Source organism: Dromaius novaehollandiae, chromosome 13 (genome assembly GCF_036370855.1).
Source record: "Dromaius novaehollandiae isolate bDroNov1 chromosome 13, bDroNov1.hap1, whole genome shotgun sequence".
Taxonomy (NCBI): domain Eukaryota; kingdom Metazoa; phylum Chordata; class Aves; order Casuariiformes; family Dromaiidae; genus Dromaius; species Dromaius novaehollandiae.
In genome coordinates, this window is record NC_088110.1 from 594,132 (window position 1) to 617,282 (window position 23,151).

Below are 23,151 nucleotides of genomic sequence, written 5' to 3' on the forward strand. Positions count from 1 at the left end.
CAGTTTAAATTGTTTTTTATCAGTTGGATATTGAGTATATGATACTACTTGAATCAGTTTGGATGCCCTGTGTCTGCCTGGTTGGGAAATGTTTACAAACCTAAACCCCCAAACTGAAGAACACTTGAGACTTTTACCAGGGAAGGCTATTCAGGTGTGCCCTTGGGCATACCGCTGCTTTCTCCCTCCTCTTCAGCAGCTTTGTAGTGGTGGCTTCTGGCTCAGTTTTTAACATTCTACTTGACTAGGTAGATCTTGGCTGTTGTTAGGCTTTTGGCTTGGCAAAATACAAGATAACACACAAAGCTGACAGTCATGGCAGCCTGTATTTAATCTTCATGACATTTATTATGGGAACCCTCAAAGCTAAACAAGCCAGGTGTATCCTCTTCATAGGCAGACACAGCATGATACTTGCCTCCAGGTGTCTGAAGTACTTATACAAACTAGTATCTGTGAATTTGCATCCAGTCCAGATGCCCCGGGCAGGTTTATGCTCTCTCTATTGTCTGTTCAGCATCCCTTCACTATAATTTGAACTAGTTGATAGTGCTGCGTTTGCTGTGCAGTGTGGATGTGTCTTCCTTTATTCCTATAACATCAGTGGCTGTCATGTATCACCCTGAAGGTGGCAGCATTTCACTAGTGAATGGATTTATTAAATACCACTTACTCTTTCCAGGATAAGAAATGCCACATGAGCAGAATCATGTTTGCTTTACTTTCACAGCTGATTAAATCATTAGGCCCAGACTTTTGAGGGCTTAGCATGCCTGGCTGTGGCCAGACTTTCAAAGTATGCTGAACTCGGCATTTCCCTTTGAAACTTTTCAAGAAAGCTGGGGATGCAGTGTGATCATGCTGATCTGTTCTCAGATCTGGCTTTGATAATGAAATGGGAATGGAGCTTTCTTGAAAATTGATCTTAGGGCCTGCCTGTTTGGTATCACAACTTTTGCGTATATTCCTGGTGTGCTGACTGATTTGCTTCAAATGAAGTACTGTTTTCCTGATGCTGTTTCTATGCTATTGAAATAGCACTCAAAGTTCATCACTTAAAGAGACTGGTGCTTTTAGTAGAAAGAGGCATTTTGCATGGCCAGTGCTAGGCAAAGATCATTCTGTTGTAGACTCCAGATCTAAATGAAATCTGGCTTAAGAACCTTGCCCTGCAGAGGGATCTTGTCCGCTATGTGCAAATAGTTCCCTGGTGAATAGTGAGCTCAAAGAGCCGAGAGAGAGGTTTGGTTTCAAGGAATGCTACATGTTGCTGGCATTAGCTTAAAAGCAAATCTAAAATGAAAATCCTTTAAAACTTCAAAGAAGTTATCCCATGCAGTTGCAGCTGGCTATGGGGGGGGGGGGGGGGGGGGAAATGTCCATAATAGTATTTTGTCTTTTCTCCTTTTTTCTCCTTTCTCCCAGTGTCATTCATTCCTGGTTCCTTCCCTGGAGGAAGCAAATGCTAGCATTTCTAAATCAGTATTGCTTAATGCTTTTGAGAGCTGCGGGTCACTTTTGAGGCCTGTGATATGTGAATAGGTTTGCTGCCGCTTAACTGAATGCTTCTTTCTTGTACCCTTGTCTTGGTGCAAGTGTTAGACTGAGCCGGAGTAGTCACGTTCCAAGTTAGGGAGCTTCTTGCAGAGATGGAGATAGCTGCCCATAGTTGGAGAAAGGGAGCATTACATGTGAGAGAGTGGTGTGTTTTGTTTTGTTTTGTTTTCCCTTCCCCAAATGCCCTGTCTTACTTCTTTCAGAGTGAAACTTCTGGAATCCTCTCGTGGTATTGCATGTGGTTTGGTTGGACTATCACATTGGCCTTGCTCCTAGCGGCATTCATAGCCACATTAAAAAGATGTCTTAAGAAAACTCTGAATGTGCTTCTCGAAGGCAACAGGTAATCTACTGTGCAAGGAGCTACCTGAGGATAGGGAAGGGAGGAACATTTTCTTGTCCTGAAGCAAGGAATGACTTGCTTCCCTTCTCTCCTACTTAACATTTGCCTTTTAATCGTCCGAGGAAAGTGAGCCCCGGGCCCGGCTAGAGGAGGAAGGGCGAAGCCTGGCCCGGAACCGCGGGTGTCAGGGCGGCAGGGGGGAGCAGCGGCTCCCGGCGGCGGCTCCCCGGCCCCGCGCGGCCGGGTCAGGCCGTGCCAGAGCTGTCAGTAACGCTTTCTCCGACGAAGGCGACTCGCTGTTTCCCGAGGGGCTCCGCCCCTGCCGCGCCCGGAACGCGCCGGCCCGGAGGAGGTTTCCGCCCGGCACATCAGTGGCGGGACCGGAGGCGGAAGTGGGGGCCGTGGGCCGGGGTGGGCAGGGGCAGCGCGGCGGCGGCGGTTACGCGGGCTGCGGCGGCGGGACCCGGGCTGGGCCCCATGGCCTCCTCCTCTAGCATCGACATCGAGGACGCGACCCAGCACTTGCGGGACATTCTCAAGCTGGACCGGCCGGGAGGTGAGGGGACCGGGGCTCGAGGGCGCGCGGGGAGGCCGACGCCGGTGGGCCCGGCCGCCGGGGCGGTGCCGGTGCCGGCTGCCCGGCGTCGGGAGCCGCTCTGCGCTGCCCCAGAGCCGTGCCGCAACCCTCCCCTCAGCCGCTCGGGCCCGCTCGGGGAGGCACCTGTTCCCGGCCCCGGGTGCGCTGTGGCCTCGCCGCTGCTGCTCAGGGCCCTCCGCCCCGAGTGCCGTGCGCCGGCCGCTCCCTGCCCGCCTCCCCTGCACTCACCGCCGGGGCGCCAGTGGCATCAACCTCCGCGGCTCGGGGCGGCTGGCTCCGTCCCTCTGAGGGCAGACAGAGAGCCCCACTCATCCTGAATCTTTTCCCAAGGAGTGCGGGCCTTGGTGGAGAAGTTTGTACTGGCTGGATAAGGAGAGGACTCCAGTGACTGGTAGCTTGAATAAAATCCAGAGCAGGTCCTCACTTGCAGGAGACAGCATCTATTGCTGAACAGGGAGTGAGCGGTTTGGAGCCAAAGCTCACTTTTTCTAGCGATCTCCAAATTCTCTTTTCCAAGGGGTATGGTTGTCTCTGAGTAGGTCAGCACAGTTCACTTCTCAACTCAAGTCTCCCTTCCTCGTTAAAAAAGTTTGGGGTTTTTTAGCAAGTTTTCTTATTGGATTGAGTGTATTGGGCTATTCGGTCTCTTTGAGATCAGTGCTGTCCTCTTCAGTCTTTCTTATCTGAATGTGAAATGGGATTCCTGTAACATACATCTCTGTCAAAGTGGTGGTGAATCTTCTCCCTTTGCTTTGAGTGATTATGCTTCTCTGCTTTGAGTTCAGTGGATTGGTTTCTTTCTACCCATGGGCAATATCTATGGTAGACAGCAGTGGTTTTAGCAGTCAGCTGTATAAAATGTGTTCCAACTCCCTTTTAGTATAGTATGTCTTTCTCAACCCCCCTCATAGCTTTTGAACCTTCTGGACTGTTTCAGTCTCACCTGACAGGGTAGCAGTCTGAAGAAGACTGTTCCTAGATGTGTTGCAAAAGCTTAGTGTCTGGAGAGAGGACAGAAGTTATGCCCTCTTATGCTCCCAAAAAGGGAAAGCCAAGAAGACCTTCATTTTTAAGTGTCCTGAGAGGCAACAACAAGTCTGTCAGTACAAATACACTAGTGCCAAAGCACTACTGCATGTGCTGTCTTTTGCTTGATCAAAAAGATGAGAGCTTGGATGCAGGATTGTTGTGAGGGGTGTGGAGGCACATGGAGTAACAGATGCAAATCTGTCGTTAGCCAGGTTTTGTTAGTTTTGCTATCCATAGAAGACTTGTGATTACCTGAAGTAATTTCTCTTATTTCTGGAACACTTGGATGCCTCAAGATTTTAATTCTAATAGTGTAAAAATACATTTCTCCTTTATAGCACAAGGCTTTGTACTTGAAAGACTGAAAGGAGAACTGAATGCTCTGATGGGGAATGTTTGTTTCATGAGCAAGTAATGAACTGAAAGGATGTGTCATGGTTGCAAAATGGTTCAAGTTGTTTCTGTTCTCTCAGGGTGATTTGACTTCCCCTGGAAGCACCTTCTCTTGCTGGTAGAAGCAAAGGAGATATTCACTGAGAATGGCTTATATCTTTTCATTTTGCTTCTTTGAAATTGGTTTTTGTCCTTTGCCTCTCATTTTCTTTATACTTTCTCTGTCAATTCCAGTGCATGAGAAAATAGTTGGGAGGAAAAGGAGCGAGTGGACTGTAAGTCAAGCAGTAACACACCTGCAGTTGTGCTCAGCAGGAAGTGCTGCCTGTGTAGTAGCAGAGACTTTAAAGAACTGGACAAAATAAAGAGCAAGAGTACTTGTTTGTTAACTGAAAGCCTCTGAAAGTCCTGTGAACACCACAAAAGGAAGGAAACTGAGGGATCCATCGAAGCTTTTGAATGGGAATGGAAGCAGTGCCATGAATTGCGTGTATTGGGATAGTCTTGTCTGCCATAACAGCTGCAGCTGTCAAGATCCTCTCCAGTTCTAGGTTCTGTTATTCCTGGGATTTACAAACTAAAATATTCCACAGAGAATAGCGTAGCTGCTTTCCAAGCCTCTTAACATGAAGAAAGTTTTGCCATACTAGATGCATGTAGTTAGGAGCAATGTTATGTTATTCTGGGTGCTCTCCAAGCATGTGACAAGAGATACTCCCTGCTCCAAAGAGGTTACAACTATCATAATACTTTCTTAGTTCTGCTGGTTTTGGTAGTTGTGAAAATCCAATTTCCCACCTGTACCCCATCTCTCTTGACAGAGGTTTCACTTGATTTCGGTGTACATCATTCACAACTTCAGTAGCTCTTGCCCTTTTTTGGTGTCGTGCCCTCGACAAGGGAAACTGCATGATTAAGCCATTTGCCTCCCAGCTGAGGCATGACTACTTCTCAGAGCTGTAGACAGGGTGTTGATGCTAACGCAGTATGTAGGAGAGTCCCTGCTGGCGTTCTGGGCAGAATCCTTTAATCCATGCTGAAATCTCTGTTGATAGTAGGTGTTACACAGATTCACCCAACTCCTGTGGCATTTATCGCAGAAGTATTCTGTTTAATACAAAATAGTGTTACCTGGTGTAAGTTCTGGTGGGAGCAGGAAGCATTCTGTATCTTGCCTCTGATTATTACGTGCTCTCTAGAAAGGTAATGAATATGACTGGCTCTCTTTCCCTTTGATGGCCAACACTAGTGCGAGTTAACGTTTGGTTTTGTTCGCATGCTTACTGAAGGTTGAGCCTCTTCCCTTCTTTTATGCCTTCAGGGTTGCATGCACACTGCACCTCTGCCTGGATCCCACTAAGCACAGTCCTGACATCGGTGTACTGTTATTGTGTCCACCAGCCTCTGTGGAGTGTTTTCTTTTTCCACCTCCCATGGAGCTGACATGAGTGTCCTACTGACAAGCATAAAGAAAGCTGAGACGCTTATGTGAGCCTTTCCTGTTGTTGCAAATAGAGCAAAGAATGTGCGCTTTTTGCATCGTCTCTCTCTGGCAGCCTGCGATGCTTTTGCTGCAGAGAATACTTCTCTGCTTTTGGTCGCAAAGGGACCATTGCAGTTGATGGAAGTTGCTGCAACTGGACGAGTATCATGTGCTATGAGAATAATTGGCACACTCTTAATGCTGCAACAGCAAGCACAAATGCATTAGGTGGTTACAGGATTGCTTTCTGTGGCCTGAAGTTTCCTTGTACAGTGTGAGTGCAGCTGCTGTTTTCTTCAGGCGGTGCAGGTCGTCTGAGGCCTTTGCGCTCCAAGTGAGCGTCCAGTCAGTCTCTGCATTGGGATACCATGTAGCTGCACCTGCTCTTGATGTCCATTGTGCGGTTGCTGATTTAATGTCTTTGTTCATAAACTGGGAGGTTTTAAATAAACATTCTGGGGAATAAATAATAGCTGCAGTTACCTACAGAGGTAATAGCACTTATCCTGATATATTAAAGCAATTAAATCTCTTTGGTGATTTAAAGTTTGCCATGTTTTCAAAGGACATGTCTCTTGCCCACAGTTCTGTTTGGGTTTGTTATGTGCGCCAATAAGAGTGGAGCTTCTGGTCCTGTGAGCAGCCATTTTACGAGAGCTTAGCAGCAGTTGTTACCAAGCAACACTACACGAAATTTCAGTTTTCAAAATCAGTGAAAATTTCAAGCAAGATTTTTTTTGCTGAGACAAGTAGCTTTGACTTCTGTGTATTGATGTGCAAGTGCAAATAGACTGGGCTTGCTTTCCAGTACGTGTGGTCAGCTCTTCACCTTGCTAATAAAATACTGAGAGAGAAGATTCTCCTTCTCCCTCTGTTGTATTTGTCCCCTTCTAAAAACCCTCAAAGGTGAGGAGGGAAATAAGAGTCCTGGGATTAAAAGGCAGCTTGTGCTAGGCCAAATAGATGAAGTCAGGACACATATACTCTTCAAAGCAGAGCTGAAATTCTGAACACAGGCTAGCTTTACCCACAGTTTGTGAGTGCTTTAAACTTCCATGTGACGAGTAAACCAAGGGAAAGATGTGGGAATTCCATGGGCTCAGCTGCACGGTTTATAGCTGAGTTACTGTAACGCCTGGACTTTGAGATCAGGTCTTGTAGTCAGAAGCCAGTTCTGGAAGGTAACAGATGTATTATTTCCAGCCATCTCCAAATGTTGCAGCTAACCTCTGTATTTACTTGCTGGACTTCAGAGGGCTCTCTGCAGCTATGACAGTTAGAAATAGACCTTTCAGGAACCCTTATATCTGGAACTTGAATGTGAGATCGAGGCCTGAGCTAGCTCAAGCCTTTAGTCTCTCTGATTCGAGAGCATTCACTCCTTGAACTTGATGAGTTCCTTGCTTCTGTTCATTCATATCTTTTTCTGGTCTGCTGGGGTTGCTTACTGTAAGAAAAGGGCTGTGACTTCGCTGTTTTGTGTGGAGATAAGTTTCTCATGGGGAAGCTATCTTACACATCCTTTTTAGAGCAGAATATTTTTTCCAACTAATTCATCATATTAACAAAACTGATAGATCAGTAAAACCTAACAAAAAAAAATTGGAAGTAGCATACTTCACGCAGCACACTATATCTTTTAAGTGGTTATTGTGCACAGTTGGTCATGTTTTTCCCTAGGTTCAGTAAATGAGAACCAGAGACCGTCAAATTCGTACAACGGGGATCTGAATGGACTGCTGGTGCCTGATCCCATAGTGGCTGGAGATGGACCTTCTTTGGCTAAGCCAGTGCATCGCAGCATTTCTCTGGGAGTCCTGCAGGAGAAGCAAGTCATGTAAGTGTTGTCCAAGAAAGGTTGAGAGGGTGAAGAGAGAACAGTTTAAAACTAGTTCTGGGAAGCCTGGGCAAGCATGGTGGGAATCTGGCAGTGAGTTTTAGCTTGGATTGAGCTGACAGCTGTGAGTTCATGCTGTTGGCCACAAGCGTCAGAGCTCTGGCTTTTGTGATGCTGGTGCATGGAGCCTGTCATCCTTGCTGTTCAGGAAATGAACGTTGACAAGTTGTTTAGGGAGAAGGGGAGCACGACTGGCCAAATGATGGAAACAGCAAGTCAGGATGGAGTTAAATTAGCAGAGCTCCAGGTGAACCTTAATGTTCTTGTGTAGAACTCCAGCTAGACTGCTTCAGGCATGCAGGTTACCTGAGAGGCAACTTACACCAGTTTGCAGGAAGACCACGTGCTTGTCATAGTATTTATTTTCCCATAACGTAGAACAGAACAACTGATCCTGAGCTGGATTCCTACCTAACTCTCTGCTGAGTTGTGCATATAAATAAGGGTATTTTGGACTGCATACACATATTTACTGCTTATATACTAAAGAGCATATGCATGTAGAATACTTAGGACTTTTTTTGTCATGTGAGTGATAACACAAATCATACAAACACACTGCTCTCATTTATCGGTCGAATCAGTGTAATACTTGCCTTCATGCAGTGATTCTTCTTTTAACATTAGACCTCATGTAAGTAGTTTTCGTTTTGCTTCTCTGTTCATAGTCCTGAGAGAGGATGCTATGAGAACTGTGAGTAATGCGCACTGCTACTGCTGAGGTTCAGCTGGTTGGCTGTGGTCTTTTTGCACTTTTTAGTGGTGGATAGTGATCCAAAGCTGCTTTGACCAAATGTAAGTCCGTGCTCAAATCAAACAGATTAATGGGCTGGGAGAGGAGACTGGAGGTTTTAAGCTGAGCAAGCCAGGTGCTTGACTCTCAGAATACTGAGAGATACATCAGGAAGGTAGATTCTTAACTGAAAATAGTTTTTGTTTTCAGTTTTGCAGCTCAGACCTACTAGATGCACAGATATACCTTCTGCAGTGCTGTTCAAGATTATGGATACTAAATAGCTAACCTCTGTGTATCCTGTTTTTGTGAAGTCCTTTGTGATTTTTGCCCTTTGCCTTTCTTAAAAGCTGCCTTTCCGGTGATGACAGCTCCACTTGCATAGTGATATCGGCAAAAGATGTGGAGATAGTGGCCAGCAGTGATTCCAGCATCACCAGTAAGGCCAGAGGGAGTAACAAGGTAAGTAACAAGGGAAAGCATATTTCTGTTTCTTCTTTTTGGTCACATTAGCTCAGTGAATGTTCCCACTACTTTAAAACAGAATAATGATCATCTTTCCTGTATTGTAGAAGCTTATAGTTATACAGAAGTTTATCTCAGGTTACCAAGGGAAAAACAAATCGGAGCAGTATCTTGAAACTGATTATTATTACAGAGTCTGGCTACATTATCTTCTACTTCTCAGGAATAAGTTCCATGACATAAGCTGTAGGTTCCTGTGAAAGTGCCCTTCCTGACTCACAAGCTTCTCCTGTTGATTCTTCTCTGGTAGATCTTGACTATGGAGTGAGAGTTGCGTTCGATAGCTTGTGGCGTCAGTCCTGCTGAGGGCTCCAGCTAGCAGATCAGAGCTGCAGAAGAACCAGTATGCTGAACTTGGAACTAGTTTTGTAGAAGAGTACTAGCATGTGCTCAGAGTAATTGGTATTGCTCAGGAGAGAGAATCCTGGTCTTGGCCCTCTCAGCACTTTCCCATATTGTGTCATTTTGTTCCTCTATGTATGCTGAATTAAGGGAACTCGGAGATCATAAATGAATACCTTACTGTGTTATCCCTGTTTTTCACAGATAATACTGAAGATACTCACAGGTGAAAGGGAGGATCACTGCCGTGACCTCCATAGTATTTCTTAATCCTTTATTCACAGTGACAGTCTTTATCAAATAAGGCCAGGACTCTCGGTTTCTTTGAAAATAGTATTAAAACTAAAGAGCAAGCACCATGCACCAGATGTGTTTCTGTATTTCAAAAATATTCCCAGGAACTGGGATCCCAGACATGGTACTAATAAAGAGGTGAAGTCTGCTTTGCTGTAGTTGAAGGTATAGTGTTGTTCTGCAGTAACACTGAAATTCAGTGAGTTGCATTCCTTCTTGCAGTGGAAGGAAACAGTCATCAGCCTCTAGAACTTTGAATATTTAGGGCTCTGCTACCTGAGATTCAGTATGCAACTCTGCTTGCCAACTGCTGCTTCTAACGGTTGCCTATTGAGCATTATTGGTCTTTTTTAGAGGAAGTCATGTATTTGGCAAGTTTATTGCAGATCTTTCTAATTTTTTTTACTCTCTTGAGCAGGTGAAAATACAGCCTGTTGCCAGATATGACTGGGAGCAGAAATACTACTATGGCAATCTGATAGCTGTTTCAAATTCTTACCTGGCTTATGCCATCAGAGGTAAGATATCTTCCTGTCTTGGATGTGATTTGTATTGATTTGCTCTCTGCCTCTCTAAAAGAGGCAAAGTGTGCCTCAGAGGTAGGTGTCTGGCAATGAACGAAATGCTTATTGTAATACCCAGCTCAGGGTGCTGTTATAGTGAGAATACAAATGAGACGAGCTATAGGGGAGGGAACAGTTGGTGGTGTAAGAGAGTTTTCATTAAGAAGGAAAGCTTTTCTGAAATTCAAAATATAAGAAAGAGAAGGACTCAGCGGGAATGGGGAAAAGTTGATTGCATTGGTTTCACTGGACAGTAATCTGATGTTCAGAGTATTACTGTAGCGAAATATATCTGTAATAAGCAAGTTTCTGTTTGGCTAAGCACAGAAACAGGCCCATGGTAATTTGAGCAGAGAGATATTTGAAATAGATTTGAGTTTAAGGCTAAATTTGGAGAAGGCAAAGAGCAATGCAGATGAACTGTGTTTTGGAGTAGGGAAGAAGAAGGAGGCAGAACAATGCAGGGAAAAACTATTTCACAGAATATGTGAAACAAATGTTCATTTACTCACCTGCAGTGTCTCTTTCTGCTCTGATATAATCGCAGATATGGGGACCCATTTAGCTCTTCCCTTTCTTCTTAAAATGGCACCCCATCAGTTTGTCTGGTCTCTTACAAAATCTACTACTCCATTTCTGTGTTTTGTCTAAGTGAGGTAATTCTGGAGTAGCTGTTCTGAGGATGCCTAGTCCTTTTATATTAAAGCCTGGGTGCAATAGAATATGGAAAGTTGAGTGATCTGCCAGGGCTGACTTGGGCATCAAGAAGTGAAAATAGTATGGTCACCATAAGCCTGCCTGCATTATAGCGATGCTTGTCTGAAATGGGAAGGTGGAAATTTTGGTCCAAACATGCACTTTCTAGAGCATTTTTTTTTTTTAGCTATGCAAGTCAAAAAGCAGTACTTTTTTCCAGGTGAATGTTTATGATTTTACATCACCCGTATAGAAGATGTGTTTGAGCTACCTGCGCCTCCATGACTCTTTGGTCCAGTTACTGAAAATCAAATTACAATTAAAATTAATCCACAGTCACTGGAGGTGAATCCCAGAAGTTTGATAGCCTTGCCATCAGCTCGTGATAAAGATTTAGGCCTTGCATTTAACGAAAGTCTTCCATGAGAAGAATCCTGTCCTTGGTGAGCCGTGATACCAGTGCTTGTTGTAAAGAAACACTGCAGTGGCCTTCTGTTTTGGAATGAACTTCTGTTGACTTTTTAAGTAGAATAACGCAGAATATGGAGTGCTCGAGAAACTGTAAGAGATGTAGGGAATGGAGCTGCCTCTTAAAGGCAGGTAAAATCCTTCCTCTGTTGCAACAGTTTCCCCCCTTCTGTGCCAAAGCTGAAAAGTGCAGTGAATGTTTGTGCATGTCCTGGGTCTTGAAAGGGTTTGTTAATGTGGCATCTATCGGCATGGATTTTCAGTGTGCCACCAGTGACAGCTGTTGGCAGGATGGAAACAGGAAATGATGGACTGGTTGCTGAAAACAAAGGCAGTCCTGTAGGGAAACTGCACAGATAAATGGTGACTTCTCCCTTCTGTCTTTTCTGCAGCTGCCAGTAATGGCTCCGCTATGGTGCGGGTGTTGAGCGTCAGCACTGCTGAGCGGACCTTGCTGAAAGGATTCACAGGTGGCGTGGCAGACCTGGCTTTTGCCCATCTCAACTCCAACCAGCTGGCATGCCTGGATGAGGCTGGCAACCTTTTTGTCTGGCGCCTTGCCATGGATAAAGAGAAAATTCGATATCTTGTCAAAGCAAGCTTCATATCAATGTTTGTATAATGGTTAGGCACGAGTGCAGCCTCAAAATTGCAACTTATTGCATAGCCCTTTCAGAATATCAGCTTGCAAGAGGTCGGTCGGTAATTTTGCCCATCCAACAGAATATCAAAGGAGCAGTCAGTCGACCTGAGCCTGTACTGAAATTCTGGGAGTGAAATTGCAGTGCTCCTCCTGGCCCAGGCAAAAGTAATTAGTGAGGAGGATTTTAGCATCAGTGGGTCTGTGCTAGCTGGCCTTACACCTGGACGGTGTCAGTTTGACCACATGACAAAGCTTGTTACTCACATTTATCTAGTCCTAGGTCTTTTCCTCAGTTACTTTTCTGGGGAGGAAGATGTGATGTTTAGGTTGCATCGTCTTAATTTTCTCATAATGTATGCAATCATTTCAAAAGCAACTGAAGCAAAGGTGGCTGTAGTATAAGATCTGATTTGTATAGGTGAACTGGAGCACTCAGCCTAGGGCAGCGTGGTAGCTTTTCTGTCTTTCTGTGGTATTTATTGTTGTAATGCTAGATGAAATCTAAACTTACCCATCGGCAGTCATTTGGATTGCGTGTTCAAATGTGGCTGTGTACTTCTGTTGTAATTATCCTGCTCTTATCTGCAGCCAGCAAGTGAAAATTAGGAGTATCTAACTTTTGTCAGCTTAACTGTTTTCTGCCAGTGAGGAAAAGCTAGCCTGCCTTCTTTTTTAGTAGAATCCTTTTAACTGATTTCTCTTTGAATCTCAGTGATCTGAAAAACTTGATATCTGTAGTGTTTGGCAGAGGACCGCAACCAAATAGGTTAATGCTGAGCATCAGTAACACAGAATGTTTTATGTTCCTTAACCTTGGTGATCAGAGAGGAGATCTTAGTGAACATCAAACGACCTGACAACACCCCACTGAACACCTCTCGAAGAATCATCTGGTGTCCTTTCATCCCAGATGATAATGAGGAGAGTGGTGAAGAGGGAAGTCAAACGTTGGCATTGTTGCACGAGGACAGGGTAAGGAAACCTTGGTTGAAACAGTGTCCCTTTTTATTGTGGGGGGGGGGGGGGGGGGGAAATGAAGGGAAGAGCCCATGTGCTTATAGGTGTAATGCTTGCTGTCTAATCTAACCTGGGAATCCTCCCATAATATAAGGGGCAGGACCTCTCTTTTTGGAAGAGAGGTCACGCTTGTCTCTCTCAGTGGCTCAGGGGGAAGGAAAGTGATAACTTCTGCCCATCATCGAATATAGGGGATGAACGTAAACAAAATGTGGAGGGCCAGAGGCATCACTTGTCTCCATGCAGGTTGAATCAGTTCTGGGGCGGGGGTGTGGGAGGTTGGGGAGTAGCAACGTTAACTGCCACAAACAGCTGCCTATACTAAGTACAGCTGAGTGCAGGAAAGCTTCTCATGGCAAAATCAGTTGGAACTGGGAAGGTTTATGTCTCATACTTACCATTGGTCTGGAAACTCAGGTAAGAATATAAGAAATCCTTGACTGGATGAATCTAGTAGTTGTAGAAATAAGCCTGTGTACATACACGTTTATTTTTCAGGCAGAGGTGTGGGATTTGGACATTATTCGAACAAACAACAGCTCCTGGCCAGTGGAAGTGCCTAGCATCAAAGAAGGCTTCATTGTAGTGAAAGGTCACAGCACGGTAAAAACCTATTCCTTTTGTTTACTACATCTAACCTCCCAGGAAACAGGGATACTTGCAGGGAGAAAGATTTTTGTCCCCAAATAGCAGTGTCAAAAACAGTCGTAAGTCATCTGTCTGGCATGACTACACGTTGCAATTAAATAATTAGATATCAGTAAGTGATACAAATAAAGCAAGTGGGGGCTGGGCTGAGCTGAAATTCTTGACTTCTTATTCAACTAACATAGTGCATCCTCTGTGGGGCTGCTTACAGCAGGGATTTCCAGATCTGTCTTGGGCAATTGAGATGGGCAAGAGTATCTGTCGTTCCTGAAATTAGGCTTGCAGGTCAAACTTGTTCACATTTTAAGACTGTGATGAGCTAAATGCACAGCGGTGATAAGTAGTTCAACTTTCTTCCATAAATCACTTCTTTCCCTCTCTGCTTGGCATGCCCAGTGGGCATAACCACTGATTTTGGAAGTGAAGTGAGGCATCTCACATTTGTCATAGACTGTTAACTCTCCAGCCCTCCTCACCCTCCTTCTTTATCTCAGTCTCAGAAGGCCACCTCCGGAGGGATGTTGTATCAGACCATAAAAACTTTTGCTAGTGTAACTAATCAAAGAAGAGTTTAAATATTCAGGCCAACTCCTCTTGGGGACTTAGTGCTCTCCCCTGTGTTTGAATTTCTGTAGAAGTTTGGAGCCCTCCTGACAGTGTGTTACAGATCACGTAGGTTCCCTTGGTTTTACAGTCTCAGGAGCTGTAGTTTTTAGGATGTACAATAGTTGTAAAGTAGGTGTAAAACAGTTTCTTAGCCAGTGGCCTGTGGGTAATAGAGGAGATGGGTATGTGCACACATAGTAAGTGACCTTTGTTTCAAGAGCCAAGATGAATTTGTAGTCATTTCCTTTGAAAATGACTCTAGGAAAAAACACTTATCTTTCCAAGGCCCTGTTTGGCAATCTGGGCTGTATTTCAACTATTTTATTATATCTTCTAATAAATGGAATGCTGTTACATTGCTGTGATTCCTTCCTGGATGGAAAGGAGAAAAGCAAGCCCAATGTCATCTTTAGTCTTCTCTCATTCCCCTAATAAGCATAGCTGTATTTGTGAGTACAGTGTGTAGACCAGGACTGTGGCTGGGTATCTGGTAGGTGATGCTTTGAATATAAAGGACACAACTGGAAAGAGTCCAATTTCACTTTTTGAACAGGATGATGAGAGCGTAATTGTATCACCTAGGTAAAGCAAAGTACTTAATGACTGTGAACAGCCAGAAGATCCTAAAGCAAAATGAACCCCGTTTGTAACATGAGTGACAGTGGAAGCAGGGGCAGCTTTATCTATTATACTTAAATTTCTCTCTGGAAAAGGTGACTAGGGTTTAAAAAAATGCTCTGTCAGTTCTGTGAAGGGATAAGTTGCCTGTTGAAGTGTGTGTTAGACTTGCCTCTTGTCCTGCCAGACTGTTAGTCAAATTCCTGTTTGAAGACAGTGTTCCTTTTTTTCCTTTAAGGGTTATTTTATAACTTCTGTGTCTCTTCCTCTCTCTCTCTCTCTCTCCCCCAACCCCCCCTTTGTTTAGTGCCTGAGTGAGGGAGCACTTTCTCCAGATGGAACTGTGTTGGCCACAGCAAGCCATGATGGTTTTGTCAAATTCTGGCAGATCTATATTGAGGGGCAAGATGAACCAAGGTAACTGGAGAATTAGGTAATGAGGGATCTTCAAATCGAGAACAGAAGTTTCTCTCTGAGATTTTTCCTTGTTACAAAATCACTTTCGGGTCATTATGAAGATACAGGGTGAATATTTATAAAGTACTTTGTGACTGAAGAGTGCTGTTATATCACTGAATATCACACAAGCTTAAAGTCTGATGAACTTCAGACAAAAGCAAAGACCTGTGTCTGGAAGTATGAGTCCTGTGCATTGTACACACTATGGCCAAACTCTGTTGCACTGTCCTGTGTGTGCAGAAAGCCACTCTGAGCTGCTCCTCTCAGTGTTGATGTCTTTTATATATGATGTCCTTGTTGAAACACCAAACCAAAGGCAGCTTGTGGGTGTGGGGGTTTTTTTGTCGCAATCTGTGGTTGCATGGGGTGTGATCCCCTTGTCAATTTATATCAGCCTGTAAACAGCTACCGGTTGATAACACTTAGTGACTGCTGACATATCACTTGTTTGAACAGAGCACTAAGATGCAGATTCCACCTTTTATCCCCGCGCTCTACCTTCACCAGCTCTTGCATCCTTCTTGTTTTCTGATTCTTTTCTAGGTGTCTTCATGAGTGGAAACCCCATGATGGTAGGCCTCTCTCCTGCCTGCTCTTCTGTGATAACCATAAAAAGCAAGACCCAGAGTAAGTCCCCAGTCTACTTTGAGTAGCAAAATTTAGCGATGTCTTCCAAGTCTGCCTTTGGAGGTTTCTTCATAATTGCACTGTACTTGTACAGATTTAGCTTTGTGGCAGGAGCAAATCCTGTTCTGTTTTTGCAGTAAGTTGTCCAGTGATGGGAAAGATAAGGCACTGGAGCAGAGCCTAAAGTTACCTTAACTCTAGTGTCAATTCCAGGACTGTGAAGTACTAAGCAATGAAAACTCCTGAGTCATAGAGTCTTTTCAGGTTTGTAGTATGGTCAGTTTTACCTGGCCTGTTATCAACTGCAGTAGAAATTTGATGAACAAAAAGAGCTTTTTTATTATTGTTTTATTAGTCAGTTATGGCCTTATGGTTCTTGGGAGCTGAGAGAGCTATACTATTTTTTTTAATGTGCCTCAGAAGCAGAAATTTTCTGAGAAGCTTAAGACACTGTTGGGCAAAACCAGCCATGGGCGGACTGTGAGAAACTTCTTTGTGAAATGACCTTGTGGGAGAGACCAGATCTTTAAGATAATCTATTTGCACCTGCAGGGTTCCCTTCTGGAGATTTCTTATCACAGGAGCAGATCAGAACAGAGAGCTGAAGATGTGGTGCACTGTGTCTTGGACCTGTCTGCAGACTGTCCGGTAGGTATTGATATGGTGGCTCCCCTGAACAGTTAGATTTAATTTGATGAGTTAGTGGATCATAGCAAAGCTCTAACCTTTTAGGCTTGCTTGCTTTGCAAAGGTGACCCTTGATCTCTATTAGAGTCTATCCCCAGCCAGTATCTCTTCTTTTGCCAATCTGGCATATTTGTGGAAAGATATGAGGGCTGTGGTAGACTGCCAGGTCAGGCTTTGGTAGTGCAGGTCCTGTTATAAAGGCATACAGGTGTTACCAAGACCTTTTGTCTTCACTTTGGTCTGTAGAGCACATATCTGTAGCCCTAGGAGAGGAATTTCAAATAGCACTCCTTGAGTGCTTTCTTCTGTAAAAAAAAAAAAAAAAAAAAAAAAAATTAGCTATTCAATAACCAGCTTAGTATCTCTTCCTATTATTGCTTTTCCTGATTTAAAGAATTAGAAGCTGCTATGTTGACAGAACTGAAGCAGTTATACAAGACTTATTTGCTGAGCCCTATAGCTCCAGAAGTTCAAATTCCCCTTTAGTTCGTCTCTTCCCTCAACTTGCTAGATTCTTTGATTTTACTTTTCTGCTGGTGGATCATGGGCTCTCAGGTCAGATGCACACATAAGGCCATTCCTGAATTGCCCTCCTAAAATGAGAAGAATGTGGCACACAGCTGAGTACTGCTTTTTCCATCCCATACTGCAGAAGGTCAGAGTCCTAAGAAGGGTTCTTCTGGTTTGGTGGATCTCTGGCTTTAAACCTGTAGCTTTGGACCTTGTCCTCCTATGAATATGGAACATGTTAAATAACTACAAACTGTCATTTTGCATTTAAATGTTCAGAATCCGTAATTAGATCTTGTCCTGTGATCTCCTACTGGTTTCTCAGCAGATATAAGCATTGATTTCTGTGACGCTGTTTGCATTCTAGTGGGTGGATGCACTGTAATATGGCTGTAAACTCCTTAAGATGTTTTTTAATGAATTCAGTTTCATAGCAGTTGTTCTGATTGTGCTGATCTGCCTTACTTTCTGTATCCCCCTCTTGTTTGTGGATCTAGCTTTTCTCCAGACATCTTCAGCTCTATGAGTATTCTTCCCAGCCTGAAAGTCTGCCTCGACCTTTCTGCTGAATATCTGATACTGAGTGATGTACAAAGAAAAGTAGGTGGTTCATTTTTTACTGATTACGTGGGTAATGGTGACAGAAGGAGAAATAGCTCTGTGACTCTTTCTGCTGCTTGTGTCTAGGCTTTGCACATTAACAGCTAAAAACACAGAGGTTGGCCTCAGCTATTTCTCTGTAAGAGAACAAGTAGTAACACTTTGGCTGATTAATCTCGAGGAGCCTTAAGGATTATTTTTGAACATTAAAGTAAAGCTCTTGTTTGCAGGAACCTCAATGTGACACAGTAGGATTGAGTTCCTGATCAGCATTGACTCAGAAACAGCATGCTTTTTATGGTCCCTTGAGTGTTCTGTTTCAGATTTAAATGGCTCAGACTTTTTCTCATGTTATTGCCGTGGTTCCAGGTCTTCAGGTGCTGGGCTTTATAGTCCGAACACACCCACTCGCTTGCACTCACTCTGCTCTGAAATCCCAGTGATTTACTGTTTCTTATTCTTCCAGGTCTTGTATGTGATGGAGCTGATGCAGAACCAAGAGGAGGGCAAAGCTTACTTTAGCTCCATCTCTGAGTTCCTCCTTACCCACCCAGTCCTAAGCTTTGGCATCCAGGCAGTGAGCCGCTGCCGGCTAAGGCATACTGAAGTGCTCCCAGCAGAAGAGGAAAATGACAACTTGAGTGTGGGTAGGTGACAAAGAATTTGGCTGCTGCGAGATCAGGATGTCTTTCTTGACTCGTTCTGGCTTTCTCAAAAAAGGCTCACTTTCTTCTTCTCTTCCTCTGTATGAAACTCCTGCTGTACAGCTGGATTGCTTCAGAGAAGCACAGTGGAGTTGGTTACAGGGGACTTTCTGGAGGTCTCTGGTCCGACCTCCTACTTCAAAGCAGGAATGTTGTTGGCAGTAGATTAGGTCAACTGTGGCTTTATCTAGCTGTGTATTGAAGGCCACCAAAGATGGTGGTTCTGTCTGTGCTCTAGTGTCCTGACCAAGGGCTGTACCCCTTCTTAGAAAAATGTTTTTGTAATATCCAACCTGAAACTCCCAAACCACAGTTTACTGCCCTTGCCCCTTACGGTGCGGAAACTCCTCTGAGGTGTTTCTGTTGCTAAAAGATAGTGCAGGGTTGTGCAGGATTGAGTAAGTGGAAGTGACCCTTTGGTTAAGGTGTAGGATTAGCTGCGCAGGATCTGAGTGGTGATGCTTGGGGGATCACATAGCTTCCTTGCTCTCAGCAAACACAGGCAGAACACTGCCCTACCTCTGGCATTTTAGGGCTAACTCTCCCTTCAGCACAGCCTGATGTAGGCTTACAGGAGCAGCAGGGTTCCTGGAAAAATTGGCAGGATATATTTCTGTGACTTGCTTGTCTGAGTAAACTGTACTTAATTAAATATCTGAAGTTTGAACTTGTGTTCTGAGATCCAGTTGATTACTTCTGAACTGTATTGCCAGAGCTATGCCAGGATGTGAGGACAGTATGCAGTTTGTTGAGTTGCAACATTTGAACAGAGAGGGAGAGATTCTTCTCCATTGCATCTGGAAGGCTTATTCTCAAGCTGTGGATTGAGACCCACAAAGCTTCTTGCAGCAGAAATGAACAAGTAACTCCCTTTAGAGGGGAGGAGATGACAAATGTGGGGTTGCAGCACTGAGGGCTCTGCTTTAAAAAAGGCTTTTTAGAGATGTGTGAGCTGTATTCTGGCAATTACTACAATGGATATGATACAAAATCCTGTGGAGAATTATCTCATGCAAGCTTCCTTGTTTGCTGCTTCTCTTGGAGTGTTGGCTTGCTCCTGATCTCCTGCCTTTGTCAGTAGCATTTGGAAAGGTGCTTTGAATAACATCAATGTATTTCCTGTAAATGAGATTTCTGGACTGTCAGTGTAGCTTATGATATGCTTCTCAGTGCCTGTTGTGGTGCATAATCATTATAGTTAATTCATGTTATTGTCAGCATCAGTGACTCATTGGCTCCCAAAGCAAAGAATATGCATACCCCCTTTTTTTTTGTAGGGGCTCTGGCACTGAAATGTAGGAGAAAAGACGACTGATACAAGTAACAAGTCAGCAGCAGACTGGAGGTGAAAGTTTGGGTCCCAGATTGGTGCTCAGATAATTTGGAGAATTTGTCTAGGAATACCTAAATTAGCTTTTTGTGGAGAGTTAGTCTTGTCTTTTCTTCTTAGCCTCCTTAGCTTTCCTAGCAGCAAGGCTGATTCAGATACTGGGTGGATGTTGTCAGCACTCGCTGACGGAAAGTTATTGCAGAGCTTTGCGTAACTACTGCTGCTTAAAACTGGGAAGGGTGGTTGAGTCCTGGTCTGAACTTCTGTGTGATGTAAGCCAGAGAGTATCTTTCAGAACATATCCAACCAGTCACTTTAACAGCCAGAACAACTTGCTGGTAGTTCCAGACCACAACTTCCTCCTGTTTTCCTAGCAAGGTGATTTCCACCACCACCACCCCCTTGGGGCTTGTTTGACTGCATTAGAGCAAATTTGATTGCTCTCACAGTGAAAAGTAAAGTGAGCATAGGATACATTTTCCCGTAATAGGATAAATCTACCTCTGAAGTGGAAAAGTGACAAAGCTGAATGGAACTATATTGTTCTTTGCTGCTGGTTCATCTGCTGTGAAGTTTTTCTAGTAGTTTGTCTGCAATTTCCATCCAAGTTCATGTTTTACTTTTGTCTCATTTCCAGAAGGTGCTCAAGGAGCAGGGGCTGTTGAGTCAGCAGCAGGCGTACTTATAAAACTCTTCTGTGTGCACACTAAGTGAGTATGCATAGAAGCTACCACAAGCAGTTGTCCACAGTGGTCCCAGTCCCACACTGACCTGTAGAAATGAATTGCTGTTCGCTTACCAAATCCTTCCATTGATAATAAAAACTACTTGAACCCATAGAAACTCCTAGCTGTGGTGTGTTCAGACTGTCCTTACCAGGAAGTGGCCTGGCATGGTGCCGTGACGAGATAGGGTTTTTTTTGTTGTTGTTGCTGTGAGCACACAGCAACTTCAGAGTTCTGCATATATGTATGTGCTGGCAGCACCTTTGACATGCTCTAGGTGCCAGAACTGAGTGACGCAGCTGAATAAAGATCAGCTTCCACTTCTTCCCTCACAGGCAGAAAGCACTAAAGTATATTCCACAGGAATCAGTTCCAGGAAGAGCAATCCTCTAAGCCTTAGGCTTTTGTTGGTGATTCATAAGCTAATTAGGGATGCCTGATTTTTCTGCAGGGCCCTACAGGATGTGCAGATCAGATTCCAGCCTCTCCATAGTCCTGACGTGGCTGCATCCATACCTTCTCATGGTTCTCATGAAGAATTTGGTGAGCATTTGTGTTCAGTGGGTCTTCAGTATTCTAAGCCTTTAAAGGTTGCTGGGGTGGGGGTGTGAAGGTTGGTGGCCTGCTGGCATCTTTGGATGCCTCTTTGTATTAGAGAAGTGTCATTATGTAAAGGATTCTAAGCATGGACTAGCTATGAAAGCAGCGCACTTAATTAGAGCCCAGTATGAGTACAGAGCAGGGGGACCGCATTAAGCTAGCAGCATTAATGCTTTGTGCACGCTTGGGTTCACCTTCCTAGTTGATTTGGCACTGGTTCCAGAAACATGATGTTTGTCTCTTGTCAGGCAGAAGAGATCTTGGTGACACCAGAGCTTTGGGGGTAGAGGAGACTGGGATGTGTGCAGTGTGCTCTCTTGTATCATCCACCATTCTGGGATGTGGCTGTTACAACTGGCCTTAAATTCAGAGAAGAAAGGAAGCTTGCATCTCTCTCATTGTTAAAGTCTGATAACATTCCCTCTTTGGCATACAAAGAGTAAGCAGAAGGCAGGATTTGCATTGCCCTTAACTTCGATTAGTTCAGGTGGATGTTGCAGGGTTTCTGCTTGTTGCCGATCGGACTGGATGCCAAGACAATGACATAAGTTTGTACTTTGTGGAATTAAAGCTTTAGCTTTTGGGGGAAGTTCCTGTAAATTTGTTTGTATTTACCCTTCGGAAGCCTTTCCAGACCATATGGCTGATCTAAGCACAGAAGGGCTGGGATCTGAAAAGGGATCTGTGCATGGCTCTCAACCAGACTTGCGGCGTATTGCTGATCTCCCCGTACCAGCAGACTTTCTTTCTCTCGCAAATGATGCCAAGCCTAAGTTGATGACTCCAGATGCATTCATGACACCAAGTACATCTCTTCAACAGGTAACCAGAGGAGAGCACTGTTACATAGTGGTACAAGGGATAGGTTGGGATTTTGATCCTTTTGAACTTTTTCTAGGCTCTAATGGCTCAGGGAGGCAGAGCTAGTGAATGTAGAGCACAGGAGAAAAACTACCTTGTGTAATCAACACTGAATGAAGATATGTTGGCCTGTCTAAAATGCCAGGCTGGCCTAAGCTTATGTTGCGAGCGCTATATTTTACTACAAAACTGCTGATGTAGCTGTGTGGAAATGATGGGTGTGCTGAATAACTGTATCTGTGCTGGGAAACTGCTTTTACTGGTTTATGCATGCTGTTTGGGGTTGTGGTATAACTATAATGGCAGAAAAACCCTGTCAGCTTGGCTGTCTCTGCATGTCCTATCTGACGAGATCCTTTGGGAATGCATGTCTAAAACAGTCAGGTAAGAAGACGGGACTGGAACATCTTCTGTGTAAGATCTCCCAATCCACAGTCCGGTAGTGCAGTGGGTTTTTTAGCTCGGTTTACTTTGAAGCTTGTCTGGGTGGAAAGGAAACAGTTCCACAAGCTGAACAGCATCCTTTTGATTGCTGAGTTGGCTTGCTATGGATCCGATGCAGCAGGCCTTGGCTTGTACTGCAGGCAGTTCTCTGTGCTTGCTCCATGGATTTCAGGATCAGGAAATAAGTGAAGTATTCCTCAGGATTTGCTGTATGAGAAGGGCACCAGAGTCTTTTGGTGAAGAGCCGTAAGCAAGCATTTCCTCCTCGGTGGAGCTCCAGTGAAGTGGTCAGAAAACAGTGAATTGCTCTTAATGCTCTGTCACATGTGTGTGGCCAGCATCATGCACCTTTGGGTCCTGCTGGGCATCTCTAGAGGCTGTCTGGCACTGGCAGTGTTTGTCTGCCTACCTCAGTGCAGGTTTCTGCTGCCTCTTCTTGGCTATGACAACAAACAAGGGCTGGAACTCACTGTTTCTTGGCCAAATCTGCATCCAAACCTTATGCTAGTTTGTCTTAAACCCATTCAGATATTCTTGCTTCACAGACAGCTTGCATGTTCTCCCTTATCTCTGCATTGAATTTGTAACCATTAATTTTCCCATGTGCTTTTAAAATTGGAATAAATGTATATAAAGTGTTTTTAAAAATATATCCTTTAAAAAGTGATCTGCAACATAATTACAAGGGCTGAATTCAGTTGGTGTGAAATTGTGCTGTTTGCAAGTGCTTTTCCTGCCTGCCTGTGAGAAATGGACTGTCAGCAGTTATTTGCCATGCTGACATTGTTCTTCCAGGCAGCGGTGACAGTGCTGATGAGCAGCACTCTGCATGCCCATCCTCAGACAGGGCTTCCCCCTCCAAGGGGGGAACGAGGGGTTGTAGCCACAGCTTATACATGTGCTGGAGAAGCTTGTGTGAGTATGGGCAGCACATGGAGTTGTGGAGAAATGGAGTTAGTGCTGAGATGATTGAGATACACCCACCCCCAGTGAGAAATTGGGGAGCAAAGAATAAATTAAACTCCTCGTAAAGGTTTTGATCTTGCTAGCAAAGTTGCTGAGTGCAGAAGTTAATTATGTGTCTGAGGGAGGATAGCTTTCCCAATGCAAAGATGAGCCAAGGGAGTAGAGAGAGATTGTTGATGGGGTGA

General features: G+C 44.3%; 1 protein-coding gene across 1 annotated transcript in view; it reads left to right on the forward strand.

Annotated features, from left to right (window-relative positions):
* The first annotated feature begins 2,251 nt into the window (after nucleotides 1-2,251).
* Nucleotides 2,252-23,151, forward strand: part of EDC4 (enhancer of mRNA decapping 4) — a 39,461-nt gene continuing 18,561 nt past the window's right edge. The window contains exons 1-15 of the mRNA XM_064519293.1: nucleotides 2,252-2,456; nucleotides 7,084-7,240; nucleotides 8,384-8,495; nucleotides 9,613-9,712; nucleotides 11,314-11,510; nucleotides 12,396-12,536; nucleotides 13,080-13,184; nucleotides 14,761-14,870; nucleotides 15,456-15,539; nucleotides 16,092-16,187; nucleotides 17,234-17,336; nucleotides 17,803-17,983; nucleotides 20,008-20,080; nucleotides 20,547-20,638; nucleotides 21,321-21,517. Coding sequence (XP_064375363.1) covers nucleotides 2,378-2,456; nucleotides 7,084-7,240; nucleotides 8,384-8,495; nucleotides 9,613-9,712; nucleotides 11,314-11,510; nucleotides 12,396-12,536; nucleotides 13,080-13,184; nucleotides 14,761-14,870; nucleotides 15,456-15,539; nucleotides 16,092-16,187; nucleotides 17,234-17,336; nucleotides 17,803-17,983; nucleotides 20,008-20,080; nucleotides 20,547-20,638; nucleotides 21,321-21,517 — 1,827 coding nt within the window. The 5' untranslated portion in view covers nucleotides 2,252-2,377. The remainder of the gene's footprint in view (nucleotides 2,457-7,083; nucleotides 7,241-8,383; nucleotides 8,496-9,612; nucleotides 9,713-11,313; nucleotides 11,511-12,395; nucleotides 12,537-13,079; nucleotides 13,185-14,760; nucleotides 14,871-15,455; nucleotides 15,540-16,091; nucleotides 16,188-17,233; nucleotides 17,337-17,802; nucleotides 17,984-20,007; nucleotides 20,081-20,546; nucleotides 20,639-21,320; nucleotides 21,518-23,151) is intronic.